At 40.8% G+C, this 21,934-nt stretch overlaps 1 protein-coding gene across 2 annotated transcripts in view; it reads right to left on the bottom strand.

Annotated features, from left to right (window-relative positions):
• The window catches only part of AR (androgen receptor), a 186,638-nt gene extending 171,690 nt beyond the window's left edge, over nucleotides 1–14,948 (bottom strand). For both annotated transcript variants that reach the window (XM_082444933.1, XM_082444934.1), the window contains exon 1: nucleotides 8,336–14,948. In XM_082444933.1, the coding sequence (XP_082301059.1) occupies nucleotides 8,336–9,870 (1,535 nt within the window). In that variant the 5' untranslated portion in view covers nucleotides 9,871–14,948. The remainder of the gene's footprint in view (nucleotides 1–8,335) is intronic.
• Nucleotides 14,949–21,934: the final 6,986 nt, after the last annotated feature.

Below are 21,934 nucleotides of genomic sequence, written 5' to 3'. Positions count from 1 at the left end.
CATCTTTATTGGCTCTCATGCCAAACTTAGACCCATTAATCACCCTCAATTTTAATTAATTCCTCATATATTGCAGACTTGTATAGTCAAAGACATGGAAACATGTTCCCAGCAAGTGCAACAATATAGACAAAAATGAGAAAGTAACTAGTAACTAACTTGACTGGGGTGGCACTGTTGAAAAAAGAGAAATAGATTCCAACCCCTTACTTGAGTTCACTCTTCATTGTCTTTCCAGAATTACTACCTTCTGGTATCTGAAATATTCATCAAGACCTATAATCTATTGCTTGAGTTAAATCATGTCCCAACCTCATCCATAACGATAAAAAGCAGCCACAGGTAATATTGTTGACCACTTCCACCTATGTTGATCCATTTCTTTTTTGGATATCTGCATTTAAAAAATACATACCATACAATCCAGCATCTCATCATACTGGCATCATGGTGTTGCCGTTCTGTTTTGTTTTTATTTTTGTTTTAATAGCTATAAGCTCCTTGAAGGCAGTGATCTCCAGATTCTCCCTGAATTGTGTTCCCTTTACCCTGATCTCTCTCTAGTACACAGATGGGCATATAGCAGGTGTTTAATGAAAAGTGGTTGATTGATGAATACTTTTTAAAAATCACTTTATTAGGGTCATCTCTAAAGACAACTACGTCACAAGAGGACCTTTTGTTCAGTGGCCTGCCGTTCACTTACCATTTTCAGGACACAATAGCTATAGCTGATTAGATATGACCCTTAGCCTAGAGTGTTAATAAGACCAAAGTTCAATCCCTTTATAGGTAAATTTTATCTCTTTTTTATGGTTATAGAGTACATCCCTGAAAAGAAGCCCAAATTATATGAGAGTAAATGGACCACTTCTTCATCTACAAATACACACCAGAAGGAGTGGTGGCATTTACCTTATCTAAAGGACAACATATAAAAACATAAAATTATGACTCCAGCTGCTTACACAAACCTAAACATAAGCCAAATACAGCTAGCTAGTGATTTCTTTGGCTTAGTTTGCATCTGTTACCTCTTCATGTTAGTTTAGTACATAGAAATTATTATTCCTCATCCCCTTGCTAGTAGTTTCCAAATCCAAATACCAAAAAGAGGACTACTAACTGCATAAACCTTATTAATATGTTTCTTCTCTACTGTTCTCTGAAGACCTGAAAATTTTAGAGACACTCTTCTATTCATCCAGGAAGGGGCTGGCATTACCAATTCTAATTCACAGTTGAGAAAAATTGAGAACAGTGTCCTTATGCAGCCTTCATACAGGATGAAACAAAGTATGCTTTAACTTTCAACACAGCAGCAGAAACCTTTTGCCTCTTAAGTCCCAGAGGGGTTCAAAACTCAGGTACTTTCACCGAGGTTGCAGGATACAAAGTCAATATACAAAAATCAGTTATATTTCTATACACTGGCAATGAACAATTTTAAAGGATATTAAGAAAATTCCATTTATAGTAGCATCAAAAATTAAAATATTGTGGAACTAATTTAACAAAAGAAGTGCAAAATTTATACTCTTAAAACTACAAAACGTTGAAAAAAGTGAAAATGACATAAATAAATGGAAAGACATTCCATGGCCATGGATCAGAACACTTAATGTGGAGATGACAACACTCCCCAAATTGATCTACAGATTCAATGCAGCCTCTATCAGAATCCCAAATGGCTTCTCTGTAGAAACTGACAAGCTGATCCTAAAATGCATACAGAAATTCAAAGGACCCACAATAGTCAAAAACAATCTTGAAAAAGAAGAACAAAATTGGAGGACTCACACTTCCTCATTTCAAAACTTATTAAAAACCTACAGTAATTAAGACACCGTGGTATTGGTATAGGATCAATGTATTGTAATATAGCCCAGAGTCCAGAAAAAAACATTTACAGTCAACTGATTTTACACAAAGGGTGCTGAGACAGTTAAATAGGGAAAGAATCAACATATGGTGCTGTGGTGACTAGATATTTACATAAAAATTAATTCAAAATTGATCAAAAACCTAAATTTAACAGCTAAAACTATAAAACTCTTAGAAGGAGACCTAAGTGTAAATCTTTGTGACCTTGAATTAAGCAAAACCTTCTTAGATATGATACAAAGATCACAAGCTACATACAAAAAGTACATTGGACTTCAAAATTTTTAAAGCACGTTCTTCAATGAATACCATCAAGAAAGTGAAAAGACAACTCAGAGTATGTGATAAGATATTCACAAATTGTAATTTCTTATAGGATTTGTATCTAGAATATATTTTTTTAAAACTCTTACAACTCAATAAGACAAATAATCTAATTACAAATGAGCAAAGACCTTTTTTGCAAAGAAGATATACAAACAGTCAATAAGCACAAAAAATGATGCTTAATATTATTAGTCATTAGAGAAATGCAAATCAAAACCACTTTGAGATACCACTTCACACCCACTGTGATGTCTATAATTACAAAGACAATTAGAAGTATTGGCAGGATGTGGAGAAATCGGACCCTCATACATTGCTGGTGAGATTGTAAAATGGTGTAGCCACTTTTAAAAACAGTTTGGGAGTGCCTCAAAAGGTTAAACACAGAGTTACTATATGACCCAGAAACTCCACTTCTAGGTATGTACCCAAAAGAATTAAAAAACATGTTCATAAAAAAAAATCTTCTTGTACATAAATGTTCATAGCAGTATTATTCATAATAACCAAAAGGTTGAAACAACTCTAATGTCCATCAACTGATGAATGGATAGATAAAGTGAGGTACATCCATAAAATGGAAAGTATTGAGATGTGCTTCAACATGGATGAACATTGAAAATATTATTCTGCATGAAAGAAGCTAGTCACAAAAGGTGACGTATTGCATGGCTCCATTTATATTAAACGTTAGAATAAGCAAATCCATAGAGACTGAAAGTAGACTGGTGGTTGATAGTTGCTCAGGGTTGGGGTGGGGTTTGACTGCTAAGTGGTTAAAATGTTCTAAAATTGATTGTGGTGATGGTTGCCCAACTCTGAATATAATAAAAACCATTGAATTGTACGTATACTTTAAATGGGTGAATTACATATTGTGAATTACGTCTCAATAAAGCTGTTGATTAAAAAAAATAAAACTCAGGTACTGCATGATCTAAATTGGCAGCATTCTCAAGTAACCAGCACTTCAGAGCTATAAGCTTATCTAGATGAGCCACTCTCAACACTGCTCTGCCCTGTAGGTTGGCAACAGGAATTGGTGTAAGAGAGAAGGGATGGCAGCACTCATGAGTGTGCAAGGAAATGTGCATAAATCACAGCAGCAGTCACTAAAAGTAGCCCTTACAGAGCAAAAATCTAAAACATCATCTGTCAGGTGGGAAAGTTCAAGAAAAAAAGTTGGGAAGTGCCACTCTAGAGAGGTTTCCCTATGGTAAACAAATGTTATAGAAAATGCAACAACTTCTACTCCCTCAACTAGCAAAGGGATGTTCACTAAGCACCCTCCTGGCTTACTCAAATTTACATGAGTGCTAGTGAATAAACCGGAAGATGCTGGGTCTTTTCTTTGAAAAGAGTGCTATATAAATATGAGATTTCATAATTCTCTTCAATATGGCAAATGCCAACCAGTACTGATAACTGTATGGAGCTTTACAAGCAACGAGGGAAAAAAGGTCAACTTTGTGCCTAGGATGAGGATAACTTACGCTGAGTTCAACATCTCAGAACTTGATGTAATGCTGGCAGGCAAATTCTGAGGTTGAATAATTTCTTCAATACCTTTCTTTTTTTAAAATGATGAATTCACATATAGCATCACCATATTAGCCCAGCCAGACAATTCTAGCAAGCACCGTCACATATAGATCAGATACTACTTGTGAAAGCACTGCAGAAGTTTGACCCAGACAGAGCTGTCTCAGAGGCGAGAGGGTCCAGTTATTCTCAGGTTTTGAGCAAACGTTGCCAAAATAGCCAGTAGACAGAGAGAGACAGAGAAAAAGAGACAGAGACAGCAGCCAGCAAAATACTTCATTAAATCACCAAGTCCTCAAGCCATCTAGTTCAGCTCCCTCAGCAACTGTTGAATCAGGCTCTAACCTTAAGGTAAAAAAAGCCCATCTATTCATTTTGCAATCTCTTCAAGTCATCTAGTCTTAAAAGAAAGGTGCTGAGGTTGATCTGATCTGTTACTCACCAGATTAAAAAAAAAATTCTTTAGGAGCATGCCACAGGTGTAATGAGAAAAAATATCCTGAAAAGTAGAAAAAAATGTCTATATTTCAATGTCAAAAGCATGAAAGGAGTAGAAAGAAAGAAAATCGGGGACAGGCAGCACTTAAGGAAGCTGCGGACAAAGAGAAAATGGTGGAGGTAGGGGGTGGGGAGAGGTTTCCTTTTCCCTCTCCAACCAACCTCACAAAACTTGATTTTTATTCGCTTTCTATTTTTCAGAATCATGATTTCAGGTTTGGTTATAAAATAAGCCCCTTGCTTACCACAACCAGCCGGCATTCTGCTTTCTGCTTAGCACAGTTCTGAATGAAACTGGTAGTCTTGATATCACCGTAAAAAACAATAATAATAAAATTGTCCATGTCCCTAACTCCAACTCACATAATCCCACCAAGAGCAGCCACAGTACAAGTAAGAGTCAGGAGACCAAAGAATTTTTTGGTTTAAATACATATATGTATACCAGATGAGAAAATTACTACAGGGAGGTAAAACATTTAAAAAAGAAAATGAAATGTGCCAGCCAGCAAATTCAATATATTAATATCAAAGTTTACAGCCTAAAAGGAATGGAAGTCTGATGAGGCAAAATTAGCACTGGCAAGAAAGCACCCTTAAGTGACCCTGCAACAGGAAAGCTGCAAGCTTCTTCAAAAATGTCTCTCACTGATGTTAACCTTTGGCCAAGATGAGAGAGATACTCTGTGGACAACCAAGAGAAGAATTCTATCACTACATCGTGCACATATTTTCAAATGGGGTACCACCCAGTGTGGCTATCTGGTCCTCAGGTTCTGATTACTGGTATCCAGACAGAACTCACCAGTTATTTGCTGACCGTGAAGAAAGGATGTTTCTTTCCAACATATTGACCCTGAAGGCCTATGGACAGAGAGCGTCATTCCCAAAGCAAAACTCAGATTTACAAAAAAGACAAACTGCTCCTTGCAAGATAGTCATAAAAAGTCACTTGATAACTGTGGAGAGGAGAGGAGATGGAAAGCGGAATTAATAAAGTGACTTCTTTTGAAATAACTAATGGAGAAAGGCAGGATTTGCCGATTTCAAAGCACTACTAAAATACTACCTATTATGAAAACCAGAACAAATTATCAAGAGAAAAATTAAAATGCTTTTTGCATCTGGATAATTTATTTAAACCCCAACTCTAGTTCCTGAACAGGCTCCCCTTGGTCTCATCTCCCAAGAATAAATATTTGTCATATTATTATGCTGTTTGCTGGGATATAAAGGGCCCTACTTCTGTCAAGTGAGACAGTGGTCAATTAACAAAGTTGTAGTCTTATTTGATCACAGTGGAAGACAGCTCCATAAAATATTATCAGGGTTTCACACAAGCCCTATCACTTTTTATTATTCCTTCCGTTAATACCACATGCTAAAATAAGTAAAAAAAAAAAAAATTAAAGGACCACCTTAGGCCTCTCTCCTCTCAGCAGAAATATTGTAGATGTATAAGAACACAGAGCTATTCCAGAAGTTATTAAGTTAAAAAAAAAAACCCTACAATTAAATAACGTGTATGAACACACACACACAATTGGAAAAGGGAGTAATCCAACAGATTATTGAAAGTCTCTAGAATGTTGAGATTTTTAACTCAAAGTTGGCATATAATGCATGCAATACAGAGAGGGTGGAAGCTCTAGCTTTGGCTTAAAATAATTCCTTGCCTTTCACCAAACTGTGCCCCTACAAAGTGAGGGAAAGAAAGAGAAAGTAAGAAAATACCAACTTTTAGATTGGGATTGGTTGAATTCTGATGAAATTGATAAATTTTAAAAAACCTGATTCAAGGATTTTCTTTGTCCTAGAAATGAAAACTCTTTGTCAACACACAAGACAGGAATGCCAGTTTTCCCTTTCACTAGATTCCTATAACCAGTGCAGCAATCACAAACCAGGAAAGATTAAATAATCTTGTACTTTCTTCGGGTACTGCTAATGTCTCACTAGTTGATGTCATTAATTTATGCAGGTTTTAGAAATAGAGAAGTTTTTCCATGAAGACCTGGGATAAAATCCCCTAGCTTACTGCACACCTGATGGGAAGAACTATTTAAAAGCTCTCTGTAGCCACTTTCTGAAAATTTCAGGTTATGTCTTCGAACACACACACACATCTCAACAAATATGTGGAATCATTCATCTCCTCCCTGTTAACTGAGTTACTTGGGTGTTGGGGGAGGCATACAGAAGAGGGACAGGACGGTTCCAGTGACTGGGCAGGTCACTGAAGCACCTTATACATTCCCCCCAACCCCGCCAAAAAAAAAAAAATAGTTCACAGTAGAAGAGAGCTCCGCTGACTAGCAACCGCCATAGGAAAAAAAATATACTCTAGCAAGTAAATCTGTTCTTATAAAATGAAGACCTTTTGTCCCACAGTATAACCACATTGCAAAAATTAAAAAAAACAAAAAAACTTCAAATTAACTAGAAAAGACTGACAATATAAATGAAGCCTTTGAAAATCCTGTAAGCCAAACCTTAAGAACCTAAAAAATATAAAGCCTGGTTAGAAGCTGTTTCTTCAGTAGCCCAGAAAATATTTTATGAAATCCTATCCTCCTCTTTCTTTTCTAACACTGTGCTATCAACCTTCCAAGAACAGAAGCATCAGTGAAAGGAAGCAAATTGTTGGATTTAAGTCTCCAAACAAAGATGCTAAGTCTAACAAGTTTTGAAAAGTCACAGGTAAAGAAAATAGCTACAGAAACACGGAACAAGGCATCAGCATCCATGAGGACATCAGCACCCAGCAGATCTGAGGAGTTAGTTCCCCAGTCAATATTCCCTCCCTCACGGAGATAAACTAATATCTTAGTTTGCTGGGAAAAAAATCTTTAAGGTGGTCTCCAAAGTGCTCAATTGTGGTAAGTAAGAATTTTTAACACGCAAGATGAAATTGACCGCCACTTTTCTCATGTCCTAATGAAAACTCTTGGGCAAGATTAAGGCTCATAGGTCCCTAACAGTTATTACTTAATTTGTTAGAGGTAACATATAATGTTTTAAAATGCAAGTATGTCCTTAAAATGAAGGAATATATTGAAAAGCCCTATTCCTTTTGTAAACCCTAATCTCACAAAAGCAGATTTCTATGCACACTGGAATAGCAGGAAATCCTTTAAACTTTTTTCCCAACACTTTTGTAAGTCAGACTCAAGTCTGGTTAAATTGTTCATTAAAAGAACATTCTCCTCTTTATAGAGCTAATGCAAACTCAAAGTAGGAACTGTGGATCTGTTGTAATCCATAGAGCAAATAAACACTTTACAAGAGAAAACCAACACTACCATGTAGTTCCAACATCGTCAACCTGTGAGGGCAAATCCTGCCCATTGTTTATGAGGAAAGGGGTCATTTGGCTTTCCCCTACCTTTGCCTGCTCTAATCTTGCCTGGTTGGAGTCTCTCTCCTGACCTCCAACCATGGGGCAAGTCCTCTTTGTTGCCAGCAAAGGGACTTCACCCCTTCTTCACACAGCGGCCCTCAGAACCCAGAGATCACCTTCTCCCCGTAATCCCATACTCCATTTCATCTCTTTGGAGGAGGCGGGTTGAGAAAAGCTTGGGTCAGTTATTTTGCCTCTAACCTGCCAAGACCAGCCACAGGCCGGGGGGCAATCCCTAACAGACCTTAAGAGGAGAAAGTGCCCATATTTCTTGTCCAGGTTCTCTGATTTGGGGGCAGGGAGAAGGAGAAGTAGTGGAGGGCTTAAGGGCTTTATTTCGGAAGATGGCCCTTGCAATTGGATTTAAATTTGGAACCCGCGGGACATGGAGTACCAAGTGGCAGGGAAGATTTTTGGAGGCTGGTGGGGGGCGGGGGTTGTCAAGGAATCTGGAAGGGCTTGCACCAGCACCCAGGGCTCACAGCGGTGGGGACTGGAGCACACAGTGGGGGTTCAGAGCGCAAAGGTCGAATCTTTGGTAGGCCAGGAGTCCAGGGAAAGGCTCCAGATTTAGGGCGGCCCTTTCTGTGGAAGCTTGTTCAGCTCGCCCAAGAACAGAGCATTCGCGCGGGGAGGAGAGGACTGCCTCTAGGCTTAAAGACATTTTTAGGAGGAGAAACTTACCGCATGTCCCCATAAGGTCCAGAATAGCTCTCCATCCAGGGGCCCATTTCGCTTTTGACACAACTGGGACTTGGATAGGGCACTCTGCTCACCACGCCGCCGGGATACCACACATCGGGTGGGGAAAAGTCACCTTCTTGGCCCGCCAGCCCCTGAGGTGGACGAGTGTAGCCGTATGGGGCTACAGCCCCTGCCTCGCCTGCGCTGCCGCCCCCGCCTCCGCCACAGGGCCCATAGAGCTGGCCTTCTTCGGCTGTGAAGAGAGTGTGCCAGGAAGAGGAGGCGGCAGCTGAGGGTGAGCCTGAGCCCGGTCCTGCTGCACCCCCGCCTTGCAGGCTCGCCAGATCCCCATAGCGGCATTGTGCCGCCGCGGCCGCCCAGGCGCTGCCATAGTCCAGGGGGTTCTCCAGCTTGATGCGGGCATGAGGATGGGGAGGCGGTGGAGGGGGCGGCGGCCCGGCCAGGGCTAGCGGAAAGTTGTAGTAGTCGCGACTCTGATAAGCTGCTACCTCGTCCAGTGCTCCAGACTTGTACAGAGACAGGGCGGATGGCAGCTCAAGTGTTCCGGAGCCCCCTGCTTCGCCGCTGCCAGAGCAGCCCAGGCTCTCACTGTCCAGCCCTTTGGTGTAACCTGCCTTGAAAGGGGAATACTCAGCAGTCTCTTCGGTGCCCTTGCTCGGGCCATCATCCAGCAGAGAACCTTTGCATTCAGCCAACGGGGCACAAGGAGTGGGACGCACAGCCGGTGGACCTCCCAGGAGCGGGGCGTACATGCAATCCCCCCGAAGCTGTTCCCCAGGACTCAGATGCTCCAATGCCTCCACACCCAAGCCCATGGAAACCGACACTGCCTTACACAACTCTTTTGCGCTGTCCGAGATGGTCGAACTGCCCCCTAGGTAACTGTCCTTGGAGGAGATGGGAGCCCCAGTGGCCTCCCTCGCTCTCCCGCTGCTGCTGCTGCCTTCAGATACCGCCTCCTGCTGCTGCTGTTGCTGCTGCTGCTGAAGAAGTTGCATGGTGCCGGCCTCGCTCAGGATGTCTTTAAGATCGGTGGAGCAGCTGCTTAAGCCGGGGAAAGTGGGGCCCAGCAGGGACAACGTGGATGGGGCAGCTGAGTCATCCTCGTCCGTAGGTGCTGGCGGTGGCTGCTGCAGCCCCTTGCCGGCTGCCGAGGCAGCTCCCGGCTCTGGGACGCAGCCGCTCTCCGGGGGGCCCTCGGGAGCTGACTGCTGTTGTAAAGACTGCTGTTCCTCCTCCAGGGCCAGGTAGCCTGTGGGGCCTCTGCTCTGGACTTGAGGAGAGCCATCCTCACTCTGCTGCTGCTGCTGTTGCTGCTGCTGCTGCTGGGGACTGGTCTCCTGCTGCTGCTGCAAACGGGCGCCGGGAGGTGCTGCGCTCGCGGCCTCAGGGTGCCGGGGACCCGGGTTCTGGATCACTTCGCGTACACTCTGGAACAGGTTCTGGAAAGCTCCTCGGTAGGTCTTGGACGGCGGCCGGGGGTAGACCCTCCCCAGACCTAACTGCACCTCCATCCTTAAGCTTGGGTGAACCTTCCACCCAATTCCTTTATCTTGCTCCCCTTCTCTTGCTGAGAAGAGTTCAGCAGGCTGCTATGCGTAGTTGCTGCAGCTAGTTGCCCACCTGCGGGAAAAGGAAACTTGCGGGAGTAACAACTCCAAAGAATTCTGACAGCCTCAAAGTCTCGTGCAGAGGAAACACGCGCTGGACAGGATCTTCCCTGGTAGGCTCACAATCTGCTCTTGAATACTTGGAGGGTAGATTCAAAAGATGCTCAAATCTTGAAGGGGGGTGGGGAGGAAAACCCTCTGCCTTCTGAATTTGGTGTCCACTGAAGCAGGTGCAAATAGGAACCAGGTTATTTTCTTTTTGTTTTGTTTTGGGTTTTGCTATTGGGTTTTGTTTGTTTGGGTTTGGTTGGGGTTTTGTTTGTTGTTGTTGTTTTCTTTCTTTCTTTCTTTTTTCTTTTTTTTTGGGGGGGCTACTGAAGTCCTGACTGCCTTTTCATCCTTTGGTCTCTGGCCCCACAAACTGGTGGGAGGGGGAAGCGGCGTGCAGGGGGAGGTGGAGAGGGAGTAAGAGGAATCTGGGGGTCTGCCCTGCTTACCGCCTAACCAGCCAGATTCTGGCTGCAGTGCTGAAGCGGCTCCCCGGTCTCCTGGCACCCCAGAACCGTCTTTGCAACGTGCAGCTAGCTCTCCCGCTCGCAGCCAAAGGGAGTTACCTCTCTGCAAACTCGGGCTGGCTGCACTGGGCTGACTGCAGAGGGGTTGAGGGGGTTGAGAGGAGCAGGCGGAGGCAGCAGCAGGACAGGAGACCCTGGAGGGGGGCGGGGTGGAGGGGAGGAGGACAAAGGCAGCCGTCAGTCCTACCCGGCACTTTCCTCGCTTCCTCCGAGTCTCCAGCAGCTTTTAAAAACTTCACTGAAGAGGAAAAGGCAGCTCCGGGGCGGCGGCTTCGAAGCCGCCGCGCCGCAAGAGGCGTTGGCTGTCGCCAGAGCCGGCTGGAGTTGACGCGGTGCGTCCCTTCGGCTCCTGTCCCACACTGAAGCAGCTAGCTCGATCGCTTTCCCTCCGTCGCCTCCTCTGCCTCCAGGCTTGCTCCGGACCCTCTGGCTCTCGCTGCACGCTGGCTCCCCGGGATCTCGGAGGGGGCGCTGGGAGGTGGAGAGCAAATGCAACAGTTTGCGAGTCGGGTCCCGCCCCCGCCGGGCCGGCCTCCTTGCCTTCCCACCTCCTTTCTCCCTCCCCTCTCCTTTGCTTTTCTCCCCTCCCCTCACCGTCCACTAAAGCCGGGTGGCTTTGGAGAAACAAGTGCTGGCGCAGCGTGGGTGAGGGCAGGAGAGGCTTGTTCTAGCCCAGGAGCACCCCAGCTCCCCGACTACCTCCTGCTTTCCTGGACCAGGTTTTAAGCGTCGGGGCTGAAGCTTTAACCCGGAGCTTTATTTTGACGACAGGGCTACCGAACTCTCAGAGGCCTGTACTTGCCTGATTTGGTTCTGAAGTCCAATTTCAAAACAGACTCTGTGCACTTGTGGGAGGGGGGAGGGAGTGGGAAAGGGCAATAGAAGTATAGAGGAAATAGATCTCCTTCAGCGAGGGACTATGTTCAGGGAAGGCAGACCGAAAAGCGCAGACGGGAGGGTCTCCTACAAACTGAGGAACAAGCTATGGCCAAGCCAGCCTATACTTGTTGAAACCTTTCAGATTTCTCCATAGGGTTAGATTGGGTCTCGTGGCACTGTATCAGTTGCTCTAGGAACCCTCTGCCTGGGAACCAAAGGTAATCTCTATCCTCTTCTCTTCCCTTTTTCCTGTCTGGAATGGCCTCTTACCACACACTTCTCACCTATCCCGATGTACAAAGGAAAATCACCCAGAAAACCAGGCAAACACGTAAACTCCAGAAACACTTGTCATGTACATAGAGACCTTGATTTTGTCCAGGGTTTTGCAGACATTTGATTATATACAGGCACTTGCTTTTCCAAGTTGCTTTTGCATAGTTTAAGCTTGCAAACTGCAGTATTCAAGGAATGGAACCTATATAGGACTGCTTTTCTTCCTCTTAGTAGACAACCAGGAGTGGAAGGTCATGTGGGCTATTGCAACTGTTCTTTTGTGGAGGAGGTCTCATCTTCCCTGTGTAAAGATGGAGAGGCAGTTGTGAATGGAAGAGTAGAGAAAATGAAAGGGTAGATCTATAGGGAAGGAGGTGTCCCTTGGTATCAGCAGGGTCCCTGGGCCTCCCTAGCTTTTAAATTCCTTAGACTTCTGGATCTGGGCAGGGACTGTCTGTCCCAGAGGACAAGTGGAGTTTTTCCACGTGGGCCTGTTCTGCTTTTTACAGGTTTCTACAGAATCTTATCTTGTTCACAGCCAAGCATAATGGGAATTTACTTACCATGACCAAAGGAAGTAACAATACTAAAGGCAGGGAAGAGTGGGCATGATATGCTCTATTTTCCAGATGAAGACATTGAAGCAAGGACATAATTTGTACTATGTTCCACTTTAGTAGAACCTAAACTAGTCTTCCATCTCATTGCTATCTTAGCTAGACTCATCAATGTCAAGAGAACTTAGAAAAGGGCTATAAATGAAACTTCCAGAAGCCTGAGGAGCTTTTCACCTGAGGAGGTGAAAACTTATCTTCTGGGATTTTAATGACTTCACCCCTGCCTGAACATATCTCAGATATACACCCTTTGTTGGTAAAGAATCTCACAAAATACTCCTTATGGTAAAGAAGCAGTCATTCATAGAGATGTCAAATTGTAACAGGGCTAATTCTCAATTCCTTATTGTCATGGAAAACAAGAATATGTAATTGAAATGCACAGATACTTTGAAAACGTTATTTAAATAGTCATCAAAACCTTTAGTTCCACCAAAGCTTTTAACAAGGGTTCCTCAAAGAGAATTAAGTAAGTTGGGCTGGCAGGAAAGTGAAATGGAAATAACATAGGTCTCAAAGCCAGAAGTTTGTCTACAGATTAACAATGAATCTCTTCCTCTACATAAGCTTCAGTTTCTTGCTCTGTGAAATGCGGAGGGGAGGAAATAGAAGCTGGACCTGACAGTCTTTCAAACACTGACAATTTAGAGTGCTGTGACTGACGTGAGTTTTCTTCTTATCTACACTCCGTAGAGGGTGGGTATGGAGGTGGATATGGAGGGTGGGTATCTACATTCCATAGAGGGTGGGTATGGAGGGATATCACTATTTTTCACTAGTGATAGTGAAAAATCCAATGGACAGAGGTGAGGAGGGTAGTTATAAGCAAAGAAGCCTGAAAAAAAATAAGGTGAGAAATAATTCCTCAGAGTTGCCCGTTGAATAAATGGCATCCCAACAGACATTCAAACCCAGGTCTGAAGAATTCCAAAATTCATGTTGCTTTCACAGCACCAAAATTGTCTTCAAAATTTTCTTATAAAATTCTGGCCAATAATATGTACCCTTAAAAGGCTGATGTGGTAATTAAAGGAGATCATGTGTATGGAACAACTTTATAAACAGGAAAGCATTGTACAAATCTGAAGGATCATCCTGTTATGTTTTATTTTTAAAGGTGGTGCTGTCTACATTTATGTTATTGTCAGGGAAGACTAACTACTGTGAACATAACAGGAGCTTATACTTTATTTTGAATTTTGAGTTCTGATCCCCAATCTCAAATCTTATTTTTCTCCCATTGCTTTAAAGAAGATCAAGAGACACTGTTGGAGACTATTACATAAATTATGTGCTTGTACCATCTTTCTTTCTCTTTTTCTTTTTCTTCTTTGCAATTTTTAGCAACCACGTAAGTAATCAGTAGTGTCTTCTCAGGACATTCGAGTTGAGGGTATGTTTTCGCCATGGGCTTCCTCTGCAATTTCAAGGGGGCTTTGTTAATAAAATTTTCCCTAGTTCCTTGCTCTGGGAAGCCAGGATGAGCTGACCTTTGGAAAATGATGGACATTCTCCAAGTCCTGTGGGCTTTATTTCCTAAATATCTCACAAATCTGCCTACTTCTCTTCATCTCTGCTACTGTCAACCTAGTTCAAAGCACTGTCCTTTCTCACCTGGACCACTGTAAATGGGCTTCCTCCTTCCACTCTTACTTTCCTGGAGTCAGTTCTGCATTGAGCAATTAAAGGGACTTTTTAAAATTAAAAAAAAATTTAGAACAGTTTAATGTCACAACAAAACTGAGGGTAAGGCACAGATATTTCCCATATAACCCCTGTCTCCACACTTGCATAGCCTCCCCCATTATCAACATTCCCACCAGAGAGATACATTTGTAACAACTGATGAGCCTGCAGTGATACATCATAATCACCCAAAGCCCATAGTTTACATTAGGGTTCACTCTTGGTGTTGTATGTCTATGGGTTTGAACAAATGTATAATGACATGTATCTATCATTATGATATCATACAGAGATTTTTCTCTGCTCTAAAAGTCCTCTGTGCTCCAACTATTCATCTCCCCCATCCCCAGGCAACCACTGATGTTTTTACTGACTCCATAGTTTTACCTTTTCCAAAATGTCATATAGTTGGAATTATACAATATGTATTGTATTAATCATACAATATGTAGCCTTTCAGGTTGGCTTCTTTCACTTAGTAATACACATTTAAGTTTTCTTCATGTCTTTTCATGACTTGATAGCTCATTTCTTTTTAGTACTGAATAATGTTCCATTTTCTGGATGTACCACAGTTTATTTATCCATTCATCTACTGAAGGACATCTTAGTTGCTTCCAAGTTTTGGCAATTATGAACAAAGCTCCTATAAACATCATGTGCAGGTTTTTGTGTGGATATAAGTTTTCAACTTGTTTAGGTAAATACCAGGGAGCATGATTGCTGAATAGTATAATAAGAGTGTGTTTGGTTTTGTAAGAAACCATCAAACTGTCTTCCAAGGTGGCTGTACCATTTTGCATTCCCACCAACAAAGAATGAGAATTCCTGTTGCTCCACATCTTCACTAGCATTTGGTGTTGTCAGTGTTCCAATGTTGGCCATTCTGGTGGTGGTATCTCATTTCTGTTTAAATTTGCATTTCCTTCATGGCATATGATGTGGAACATCTTTTATATCTTCTTTGGTGAGGTGTCTGTCAAGATCTTTGGCCCATTTTCAATCCAGTTGTTTGTTTTCTTATTGTTGAGTTTTGAGAGTTATTTGTGTATTTTGGATAACAGTCCTTTATTGATGCATCTTTTACAAATATTTTCTCCCAGTCTGCGGCTTGTCTTATCATTCTCTTGACATTGTCTTTCAAGAGCAAAACTTTTAATTTTAATGAAGTCCAGTTTATCAATTCTTTCTTTCATGGATTGTGCCTTTGGTGTTGTATCTAAAAAGGCATCACCACACCCACAGTCATCTAGACTTTCTCCTATCTTCTAGGGGTTTTATAATTTTGCATTTTACATTTAGGTGTGATCCATTTTGAGTTAATTTTTATGAAGAGTGTAAGGTCTGTGTCTAGATTCATTTTTTTACATGTGGATTGCCAGTTTTTCCAGCATCATTTATTGACAAGACTACCTTTGCTCCATTTTATTGCCTTTGCTCCCTTGTCAATGATCAGTTGACTACATTTATGTGGGTCTATTCCTGGGCTTTCTATTACAGAGGGATTTTCTAAAACAACCATATTAAGGTATTATTGACATACAATAATGTGCACATATTTAAAGTTGTATAAATTGATAACTTTGCCATATGCATACACTCATGAAACCATCACCCAGTCAAGATAGTGAAAATATTCATCACCCCCCAAAATTCTTTTGTGTACCTTTTTACTTCCTCTCTCCACCCTTCCCCACACTCCCCTTCTGGCAATCAAAAGTTTGCATTTTTGTCACTATAGATTCGTTTTCATTTTCCAAAATGTTATATCAATAAAATTATCATCTTTTTTTGTCTGGCATCTTTCACTCAGCATAATACCCTTGATATCCATCCAAGCTCTTATGTGTATCAGTAATTTGTTCTTCTGTATTGCTAAGTATTATCCCATTGTATGGATGTACCAAAATTTGTTTATCCATTAGCTTGTTGATGGAATTTGTTTTCTTCACAATTTTTGGCTATAACGAATAAAGCTTTTATGAACGTACATACATACATCTTTGTATGGACATATGCTTTCATTCCTCTTGATTGTATATTTAGTAGTGGAATGGGTGGGTCACAGAGTAGGTATATATTTGCCTTAATAAAAAAACTGCCAAGCTGTTTTCCAAAGTAGTTGTGCCATTTTATATTCCCACCAGCATTTCCTCCACATCCCCACCAACACTTGGTATGGTCAGTCTTTTTAAATTTAGCATTCTAATTTGATGTGTAAGCATTTCTCATTTAATTTGCATTTCTCCAATGAATAAGTATGTAGAGCATTTTTCATGTGTTTATTTGCCATTTGTATATTTTCTTTGGTAAAGACTCTGCTGAAAATTTTTGCCTATTTTTTTTAAAAATTGGGCTGCTTGTATTTTATGGAGTTCTTAGAGTTATTTATATATTCTAGATACAAGCTCATTATCAGAAATATGACTCAGTAGTATTTTCTCTCAATTTGTAGTTTGTCTTCATCGTCTTATAGTTCTATTTTTAATTAATTAATTTATTTTATTTTTTGGCTGTGTTGGGTCTTTGTTGCTGCGTGCGGGACTTCTCCAGTTGCAGCCAGTGGGGGCTACTCCTCCTTGCAGTGCACGGGCTTCTCATTGCGGTGGCCTCTCTTGTTGCGGAGCATGGGCTCTAGGCACGCGAGCTTCAGTGGTTGCAGCCCCTGGGCTCAGTAATTGTGGCTCGCGGGCTCTAGAGCACAGGCTCAGTAGCTGTGGAGCACAGGCACAGTTGCTCCGCAGCATGTGGGATCTTCCCGGACCAGGGCTCAAACCCGTGTCCCCTGCATTGGCAGGCAGATTCTTAACCACTGCACTATCAGGGAGGTCCTTATAGTTCTTTTTAAGAACAGAAGATTTTAATTCTGTGAAGTCCAGTTTATCAATTTATTTATTTATGGATTAAGCTTTTGGTTTCAGATTTAAGACATCTTTTTCTAACCCAACATCACAAACTATGTTTTTAAAAGCCTGTGTTTTTTTTTTTCTAGAAGTTGTATAGTTTTCAGTTTTATACTTAGAATGATCCATTTTGAATTGATTTTTGTATATCAGTATCCAGTTCCATTTGTTTAAAAGATTATTCTTTCTCCTCTTAATTGCCCTTAGACTTTTGTTAATAGTCAACTGTCAATATATGTTTGTGAAGAGAGTTTTTTTAAGTTGAATCTTATCATATCATTCACTCACATTCTATCTCTGGCTTCCCATTGCTCTTAGTATAAAAGTCCAAATCTTTAATGAGACACTGTATGATCTGGTGTCTCGCCACCTCTCTGATTTTATCTCATACCACTTTTTCTCCTGTTTTCTGAGCTCTGCTCACACTGGCCTTTGTTTAGAGCTCCTCAAATGCGCAATAATCCTTCGTGCCTTTTCATATGCTGTTCCTTGTTCCTGAAATGCTGGCTTATCCTTCTCCCTGCTCATTTAGTTAATGCCTATGCATAGAGCAGTTCCATAAAGACTTCCTTGACCTCCTAGGCTAGCTCAAGTTCCCCACTCACCCACCTTTTAACATGTTTTAACAGTACCCAGTATTTCTCCATTGGAGGTCTTCTCACAAATACAATTATAATAATTGTGCATTTAGTTGTTTAATATCTATTTTCCTCATTAGACTGTAAGTTTGTTTCCTGATAGCAGGGACCATGTTGGTTTTGTTCATCATCGAATCCTTAGGACTCAGCCTGGTGTGGCACATGGTCAGTACTTAATAAATATCTGTTGAATAAATGGATGGATTCTATTTTCACAGATTTCACTCTATTTCCAAACTGAGAGCTTGGCTTTGGGGGTTTGCAGAAACCCTTGGCTTTGGGGGTTTGCAGAAACCCTTGTGGTTTCAGCATGCTTAGGCATGCAGTAAACCTTCTCCACCTAAAGTAGAGAATCTCTCCAATTCATGCATTGAATGGGTATCTATTAAGCACTTACTTCTTGCCAGGCTCTGTGCTAGGCACTTGGGATTCACTGATGAATAGGATACTGTGGACTGTGTCTTTGAGAGCTTATTCACAGTCTAAGAAAGAGAGTGAAAAATCATTTAAATACCTGTATTTGAGTTGGGCTGGAAATGAGGAGTGGGGCTTATGAATAAACCCTTAGAGTTTTTCATTCTGCTGATTTGTAGATGTTTGCTATTTCCTCCACTGAGAGGGTTATAAAAGACTACTTTGTCGTCTCATATTTTCTTCTTTCCCCCTAAATATTGGAGCCTCTATCTTATCTTATCCTTCTCCACAGCTACAGCCCTAATTTCTCCCCTGACCACCTTCTTCCAGGCTATCTTCAATAGAATCAGAATCAGAGGGTTCTTTATAAAAAGATAACTCTGATAGCATTGCTTCTCTTCTCTATAAACTTCAATTGCCTATACTAGGGGTTTCAAACCTGAACACCTCCTTAAACAAAAGTGAGTGAAGAGAACCTGGTATTAAAGAGAGAAAAGGTTGTGGTGGTAGAGGCTGTGGCCAACTAGAGAACAGATGCCCCATCTAAAGTGGGCAGCCTCCACTCAACTCCAACTGGTTGTTGCCAGGCAGGAATGAAGTCTCAGTATTCCAGATGTTCCATTATTTTTAAGAACAGAATTCCAGACTTTAATGTGAAATCTCCTGAATTTTTAAAAAAGTTGGCAACTAATTCAATTGGTTTAAAAACGTCATACAGGCCAACCATTTTCGGCCAAGAAAACATGTCTGTGGACAAAAATTAGTTCGTGGGCTGCCAATCTGCAACCTGTGGCCTGCAGGTTCAAGTCCAAGTTTCATAGCCTAGACTTTAAAGTTTATCACAGTTATGTCCTAATATCTCTCTGCAGCTCCTTCTCCCATCTCATTCTCCTGCCAATCACCCACCTCCTCAACCATATCAGACTTCCTGGGCTCCCTCTTAAAATATCCTACACTCTATGGCCAGCCTACCTTTGGGCCATGCTATTGTCTTTTACAGAAATGTTATTCCTTCGCTTCCCTCATGACCAAATTCAACTTAACTTTCAAAACACAGCTCAAATCTTGAGTTTTCTGGGAAGTACTTTTGGATTTATTAATCATAATTTATATAGCTCTTTATTCTTATCACTTTTAAAACACTTATCACAGCCTGCTATTTATATAAATATATCTGATATAAAAACTTCCTCCTCCACCAGGCGGTATCCCACACCTTGTGCATTCCCATTCATTAATTTTTCATTTTTTCAACAAATGTGTGGAACTCCTACTGTGTGTCAGGCACTCTACCAGGCACTATGACTAAGAACTCTAGATGTTCCGTTTAACCAAAATATAGGTATAAAATTTTAAATGCAAGCAAATATTACAAAAGTATTATGAGAAAGAGAGAGGTTTGTCCACACTTCTGCTATTTGACTGCTAATAATGATAATTCAGTAAGAATCCACTGACATTACAGGACATTGATAATCACTTTTGTATAATAAACCAGATGAGTAGGGGTTACCTCTATTTTGTAGAGGGGGAAACTGAGGCTCAGAAATATTAGGTAATTTGCCCAAGGTCAGACAGCTGATAGCAGGCAGGGCTAGCACAACTATGAATTTAGATGTTCTATCACAAAGCAACTGACCTATTACCACTATGCCCCAGCTGCCTCTCTAATGCTTTGGTGAGGTGCCCTATCCATCCATAATATGTATGCCAAACATTAGATGAGCAGGGGCAGTATTGAATCTATGGTAGAGCAAGGTATTTTTTTTTTTTTTTTGGTTTTTAAAAGTAATTTATTTATTTATTTATTTTTTTCACACACACACACACACACACACACACACACACACACACACACACTGCATTTTATTTTTACAAGAGACAAATAGACTGACACCAAGCATTGTACATGGATGACCACAACAAAAGCAACAATGATTGCAATTACCAAACATGAAACACACTCATACTATGACATAATATTGACATTCAGTCCAGTAATCCTCCACTGTAACAGCTCCTTTACTTTGCAGGGAAAATTGATTTGTATATTCTTTGCCTCTGAGTCCTTGTGGGATTTTTTTTTTTTTTTAATTCAGACAGAAAGTCACAAAAATTATACTCATCCTCATCAGTTCACTCAGTCCCATGTAATTAATTGTTTTTTTTCATCTTGATCTTTTGTTAGCACTATTATGAGTTCATCAGTTTTTCATCAGAGTTCTGAAAATGCTTATTCATTCAGTTCAGCAGTACAGTCAGTTACCAGAAACCTGTACTTGTCAGAGTCTTTACCATGAATTTCTTGAAGATGAAACCCTTTTATAGGAACATATTTGCAAAATCATCAGAGTACACCCAGAACTGTCTGTAAATGACAAAAGACTTAAAAATGACCACGGTAAAAGATTTGATGAAAGTTCATAATAATGCAGTTGACAAGAAAATTAGTTATTTCTGAGATATACATTTTAAAGTAATAACTAGGATTGTTACTTATAACATTATACCAGAACATATAAGATTTTTAGAAATTTCATGTAATGTCTGAAACATTTATATTAACATATTTCCATACATATTTCCATACAAATACAAATATAAGATTTTTAGAAATTTCATGTAATGTCTGAAACATTTATATTAACATATTTCCATACATATTTCCATACAAATACAAATATAAGATTTTTAGAAATTTCATGTAATGTCTGAAACATTTATATTAACATATTTCCATACAAATAACCCAATGAAAGTTTAGTATTAGTTGTTTTGTTTGTTTTTTTATACTGCAGGTTCTTATTAGGCATCAATTTTGTACACATCAGTGTATACATGTCAATCCCAATCGCCCAATTCAGCACACCACCATCCCCACCTCACCACAGTTTTCCCCCCTTGGTGTCCATATGTCCATTCTCTACATCTGTGTCTCACCTTCTGCCCTGCAAACTGGCTCATCTGTACCATTTTTCTAGGTTCCACATACATGCATTAATATATGATATTTGTTTTTCTCTTTCTGACTTGCTTCACTCTGTATGACAGTCTCTAGATCCATCCACGTCTCAACAAATGACTCAATTTCGTTCCTTTTTATGGCTGAGTAATATTCCATTGTATATATGTACCACATCTTCTTTATCCATTCGTCTGTTGAGGGGCATTTAGGTTGCTTCCATGACCTGGCTATTGTAAATAGTGCTGCAATGAACATTCGGGTGCATGTGTCTTTTTGAATTACGGTTTTCTCTGGGTATATGCCCAGTAGTGGGATTGCTGGGTCATATGGTAATTCTATTTTTAGTTTTTTAAGGAACCTCCATATTGTTCTCCATAGTGGCTGTATCAATTTACATTCCCACCAACAGTGCAAGAGGGTTCCCTTTTCTCCACACCCTCTCCAGCATTTGTTGTTTGTAGATTTTCTGATGATGCCCATTCTAACAGGAGTGAGGTGATACCTCACTGTAGTTTTGATTTGCATTTCTCTAATAATTAGTGATGTTGAGCATCTTTTCATGTGCTTCCTGGCCGTCTGTATGTCTTCTTTGGAGAAATGTCTATTTAGGTCTTCTGCCCATTTTTGGATTGGGGTGTTTGTTTCTTTGATATTGAGCTGAATGAGCTGTTTATATATTTTGGAGATTAATCCTTTGTCCGTTGATTCATTTGCAAATATTTTCTCCCATTCTGAGGGTTGTCTTTTCGTCTTGTTTATGGTCTCCTTTGCTGTGCAAAAGCTTTGAAGTTTCATTAGGTCCCACTTGTTTATTTTTGTTTTTATTTCCATTACTCTAGGAGGTGGATCAAAAAAGATCTTGCTGTGATTTATGTCAAAGAGTGTTCTTCCTATGTTTTCCTCTAAGAGTTTTATAGTGTCCAGTCTTATATTTAGGTCTCTAATCCATTTTGAGTTTATTTTTGTGTATGGTGTTAGGGAGTATTCTAATTTCATTCTTTTACATGTAGCTGTC

The sequence above is a fragment of the Balaenoptera physalus genome (genome assembly GCF_965194825.1).
Source record: "Balaenoptera physalus genome assembly, chromosome: X".
Taxonomy (NCBI): domain Eukaryota; kingdom Metazoa; phylum Chordata; class Mammalia; order Artiodactyla; family Balaenopteridae; genus Balaenoptera; species Balaenoptera physalus.
Note: the sequence above shows the minus strand (reverse complement) of the source record. Positions and strands in the feature narration are given on the sequence as shown.